Raw genomic sequence first — 5615 nt, forward strand, 5'->3', positions numbered from 1 at the left:
TGATAAAGTCCTAAACTATTAAATGTTAACGAAAAAGCCTGAAATACCGGATAAAACGACGAGTTGACCCAATTTACCCGGTTACCACTCTTGCAACCGGTGACAAATCGATGTGGCATTATTTTGCTTACATGGAAGTTGGCTCAAACATACCTCTCTCTCTCTCTCTTTCTTTATTTACCTCAGTCTATTACGTTGAGAGTACACAAACCCTAAATCGACCGAATTGCAAGTTTTGAATATGGCCTCCTCCTCCTCCCTCTCCAACAGTAGTGCATATAGGTCAGCCAGGCAAGTTCGAAGAAGGTGCGATTGTGATGAACCAGTTGGCAGGTGGACTTCATGGAAACCGAAGAACCCTGGAAGGAGATTCGTTGGTTGCCCCAATTACAAGGTGAGTATCTTCGAATCTTTGAGTGCGAGTTTTTTATCTTCATGGAAACGGAAGAACACTATATTAGTTAAATGTGAGGTTTTAATCTTCAAATCTTTGAAATTTCCATTAAACACCATAGTAGTTACACTGCAAATGTCGTCCAATGCAGGATAAGGAAAAGGATTGCAAATTCTTTGAATGGATAGATCCTCCATTACCAAACAATTGGTACAAACATATGATCTATGATTTTCACAACCAAGGAATTCATGGAGTCAATGATGAAGGGTTTGAATACTTTATGGGTGAAGATGTGGAAGGAGTAGTGCAATAGATTCCTCTGCAAGTGGAAGTGTGATGGTTCTTAAGGGATGGAAGATTTGGTGTTTGGTTGGTTTGATTGCAATTATTTGGGTTATGGTCATGTAATTTTAGGATGTTTACTTATGTTTCTATGTAATGTTAGGATTCCCTGTTTGTTTTGGAATGTAATTGTATGAATTGTGGAAAATTGATCTTCTAATGTAATGGTATATGAGTATGAAATGCATATTTGGTCTGATTGTAATTGTTTGGGTTTTGGTTGTAATTTTTGGATGTTTAATTATGTTTCTTATGGAATGTTCATACCAAAAATATATAGGAAACTGCATTACAAACCATACAAAAGTACATACCAAATAACTATAGGAAATTGCATTACAAACTGATACAGATTCAGAATGGTTGGGCCTTGATATAAATAAGGGTCCCTATAAATAAACTAGGAATATTACATGTGCATTCTAAAAAGGACAGAAGGGCAAAAATGGAAAGTGGCTAGACAGTCAGTTAGGGAGAGAGAGAGAGAGAGAGAGAGAGAGAGAGAGAGTGTAGAATAAAGAGGGAAGAGTAATTTCATTTTGGGGATGTCGATTAAGTATTGTTCAATGTTCTTGGCTCTTAGCATTTAGTTAGTGAGAGAGGGAGATTCCCTGGGATTGTTTAAGGTTATTGCTTCATTCAATATAGTTTGTAATTCATTTCATTAGATTTAATGATATCATCTTCTTCATCTCTGATTCTTCCTGTTTCTCTTATTTCATTATCTATTGATTTCTATTTCTCATCACAAACCATACAAAAGTACATACCAAATAACTATAGGAAACTGTTAGTGTTTGACTTTCAAAATAACATTATAAACCATACCAAACTACATACCAAAGTATGTCACAGTGTTTGACTTTCCAAAAAATTTACAAAAAGAGAAATTTTTACCCAAAGAGTTATATAAAGCCAACACAATGACTTAATTACAAAAAAGGGGCTACCATATCACAATCATTTGCCCTATTCAACATTAAGTGGTGTGCTTTTAGTCATCCCAAAGTTGCTCACCACCTGCTTCTTCAACTTTAACTCAGTTATCCATTCTGATGGCTTCCTCCTTCTGATTTGTTGGGTGTTGCTCCTCATGATTTCTTGCATATCCTCATCATTGACCTCTTCTTCATTGATCTCTTCTTCATTCACTTGTACTGTTTGAGTCTCTTCTTGAACATTGGTTTCCTGAATACAAAAACAAATAATTTAAAAAATTGGCTTCTATTTGTAATGCCCTTAAAATTAAACACTCACCACATTTAAACACCCAAACTCCTTCAATTGAGATTCATTAATTCCAAGAACAGACATTATTTCAGCATCACTGTAGTTTGATGACCTCAAATTTAGAATGGAACTGACTATTATATCCATATCTGATATATCAATTCCATCCCCCTCATCCACAACATCATGTTTAACCTCAAACTCAGGTTTAACCTCAACCTCAGGTTTAACCTCAAACTCAGGTTCAACCTTAGCATTAGGTTCACCTCTACCACCTCCTCTTCCACCTCTATTGCCTTTACCACCTCCTCTTCCACCTCTTCTCCAATGGGTAAGATTAGGATCTAACTTAGGCCTTCCCATTTTCTTCTTTGGTTTTGGTTCAGGGATCACCTTGGGATTTTTGCAAGAGACCTTATTGTGACCCTTTTGCTGGCAGTTTGTACATTGGACAGTTATGCCCTTAGATGATACTTGTGAAAACTTGTCCTCATGTTCAGAAACATGCCTCTTTCTCTTGATGGCTGGCCTTCCTGGCATCCTTCTTTCAATAGGTGGAAGGGGCTTTGGATAAGGAGATTCCACCCACATATTGCTACCATTGACTGGTAGTATGTTGGAACCATATGTTAACATATATTTCTCTTTACTAAACCAACTACTAATGTAGCTCACAGGATCTTGTTGTGTATACATAATGGCAGCTTGGGCATGTACACAAGGTATCCCTGATACAGCCCACAAATTACAAGTACAAGAATACGCTTGTAAATTAACACAATAAGAGTAAAAACTATTCCTCACTTCAAAAGCAGTTACACCACTAGGATGAACATACCAGGACCTGTAATTAAGAATACATCAACATATGAAAAATAATATTAGTGAATTAAATTATAGGATAACTTACTTTAAACTTTCACCAAATGCTTCCATCTTCTTAATTGCTGTTGGACATATTTCAGTATCCCAGTTCTGTCCTACTTCCTTTAGATTATAGAATCTTTCCATCATGTATAGTCGTATTTCCTCAAGCATAGTCAGTAGGGGATTTTTTCTAGCATCCACGATAACTGCATTAAAACATTCAGCCATTCCATTTTCTACTGCCTCAAATGCCAATCCTCCACCATAGAAGGCCCTGCACCATGAACTGGGATCCCTTGCCATTAGATGTTCATAAGCAGATGGACTAATATCACTAATCTTTTGCATGTTCATGTTGAACTCCCCTTCAACAGTTGATTTTGCAGCAGCCCAGAACATATTTTTAAACAACACACCAGTATACACCTTTCTGAAGTTGGCATATATATATGTCTGGCACATTGTCTGTGTTGTGCAAGTGGTAGAACTTCCTTTGTAGCCTCAAGAATACCCTATTCATAACAAACACAATTACATTAGATAACCTAAGTATGAAATATATAGTAAACAAATACTAAAGTTTTGTGAAGTACCTTGTGTTGATCAGAAATTACTGCGATACCCCTTCCACCATCCAATTCTAAATCATCTCTTAACAATTCCAAGAACCATTTCCAGTTTACCTTGTTATCTATTTCAACTACAGCTCAGGCAATGGGATACACTTGATTATTTGCATCTCTCCCTATAGCAGTTAACAATTCTCCCTTGCATTGAACTTTTAAAAAAGAACCATCTAGCCCAATAACCCTACGACAACCAACCTTCCATCCTTCTTTTATTGCCTTAAAACAGATATATATTCTTTGGAAAGTAGTTGTGTTATCCTGGTTTTGACTGACAATAATTTTAATTGAACTACCTGGATTTGATCTCAACAGCTCACCACCAAAATCCCATACTTTAGCGTAGTGGTCACTCAATCTCCCTTGTATCAAAGACATGGCCCTACACTTTGCTCTATAGCACTTTGACCAGGACACATTGCAGTGGAATCTACTTTGGATAATTACCTGCATTTCCTTACACTTCAAATTGGGCTTCCTAATCAGTTCTTTCAGAAACTTGTTTCCTAACCATGTTGGACCCATAAGGTTGGTATTTCTGTAATTCCTAACACACTTATGTTTGTCAACAAGTTTCTTAATTTGAAACGACCTCTCAGTGTTCATCCACGAAGCCCTAACATTAAATGGACATTGAAATTTTTGTGGATCACTAGCACATACAGCAACTAGCCTAAGACTGTCACATTTCTTGAACTTTATCTTATAACCAGTATGAATAGCATGGTTAGTTAAACATAACTTTAGTTGATGGGGTGATTCATACCTCTCTCCCAGAAATGGTCTCATCTTGTTCCATTTAACCGTTGGATCGTGGGTGCTGTACTCGAACTCATGCTTAGAATCTTGGTTGCTTTCACTTGATACTTCTTCATCAGACCCACTTCCTTCTCGCATTAAGTCAAATTGATCTTCATTCTCCACAGCATCATCTTCATTTAAGTCAACATCGTCATCTATATGTTCAATTTAAGGGATTGCAAAGTCATCACCTTCTTCACCAGCTATGTCAGGACACAAGTTGTTCAAGAACGCATCATTGTATCTCTTGGTTTGCTTCTTCAAATCCTTGTCTATTTCAACATCAATAGTATCAAAATCCCAAACATCTTCCATTTGCAAAGCTTGGAAGACTTGAACTCGTGGCCACACTTGTCGTCTCTTCACACGTAAAAAACCCTAATTTAATGTCGTCTATAGAGAAGATATTTCCATAAGTGTGTGTGATTTACCGTTGAAGGAATGGGTGTGTGATTTGGTCGACTCACCTTCCACCTAATCTCATTTAATGCCACATCGATTTGTCACCGGTTGCAAGAGTGGTAACCGGGTAAATTGGGTCAACTCGCCGTTTTATCCGGTATTTTAGGCTTTTTCGTTAGCATTTAATAATTTAGGACTTTATCATAAACGCGGGTAAAATAATAGGACTAAAATGGAGATTTCCCTATAAATATATATATATATATATATATATATATATATATATATATATATATATATATATATATATATACTGATTTTTATATTGTAATAACAATGAAATCCTTGAAGATCTTGGACTTAAGAGCAAGTGTCACAAGTCTAACACCTCTAATGGCTTACAAACACACTTAGCAAGAGGATGATAGGAGAGAGAGGAGGAAGATACTTCACAATTATGGCTATACTTAGGGTTAGAGAGCATTGGCCGAAATCAAGAGGGGTTATGTCATTTATATAGTTGTTGGTTTCTTAGACCCAAAGCTAGACTTTTAAGGAGGAAACCCTAAATCCTTAGCTTAAGGCCTAAGCAGCCCATGAACCCTCACCCATAAGGCCTTGGACGAAAATTCTAGGGCCTCCCTAGAAGTTTTCATCTAACCCTCTATAGAGAGGTCTAAGAGCCCAATTTCACAACTATCAATAAATTGCTAAATAGCCCCTACACTTTTATTTATTTCCTTTAATCCCGAAATTAACTCCAAATTAATTTCTGATTAAATATTAATTAAATAATCTGATTTCCAATTAATATATTGTTTCCATAACATATTAATAAATCATTTATATTAATTTATTATTCCAAATAATAAATTCTTCCTCTTTCTCAATAGGTCATCCTGTCTAGTTGCTAGTATGAATGCAACCCAAAAGGACTATGTTACTATCAA

The 5615-nt window shown here is 36.2% G+C and overlaps 1 protein-coding gene across 1 annotated transcript; it reads right to left on the bottom strand.

The window, feature by feature from the left end:
• Positions 1 to 3543: 3543 nt before the first annotated feature.
• On the bottom strand, positions 3544 to 4578 carry LOC145016370 (uncharacterized). Its single transcript, XM_078974710.1, has 2 exons — positions 4455 to 4578; positions 3544 to 4394 (listed from the first exon to the last, which is right to left on the bottom strand). Exons 1-2 carry the CDS (start codon positions 4576 to 4578, stop codon positions 3544 to 3546), a joined length of 975 nt encoding a protein of 324 aa, XP_078830836.1.
• Between the last annotated feature and the right edge of the window lie 1037 nt (positions 4579 to 5615).

This window comes from Lactuca saligna, chromosome 9 (assembly GCF_052625555.1).
Source record: "Lactuca saligna cultivar CGN05327 chromosome 9, ASM5262555v1, whole genome shotgun sequence".
NCBI classification, from domain to species: domain Eukaryota; kingdom Viridiplantae; phylum Streptophyta; class Magnoliopsida; order Asterales; family Asteraceae; genus Lactuca; species Lactuca saligna.

Bases quoted from the DNA above. Each gene is read 5' to 3' on its own strand.
- LOC145016370 (XM_078974710.1), bottom strand. From the start codon at position 4,578: ATGGAAGATGTTTGGGATTTTGATACTATTGATGTTGAAATAGACAAG. The intron at 4,395-4,454 runs GTGATGACTTTG...ACTTAAATGAAG, and splicing joins TGACATAGCTGGTGAAGAAG to ATGATGCTGTGGAGAATGAA.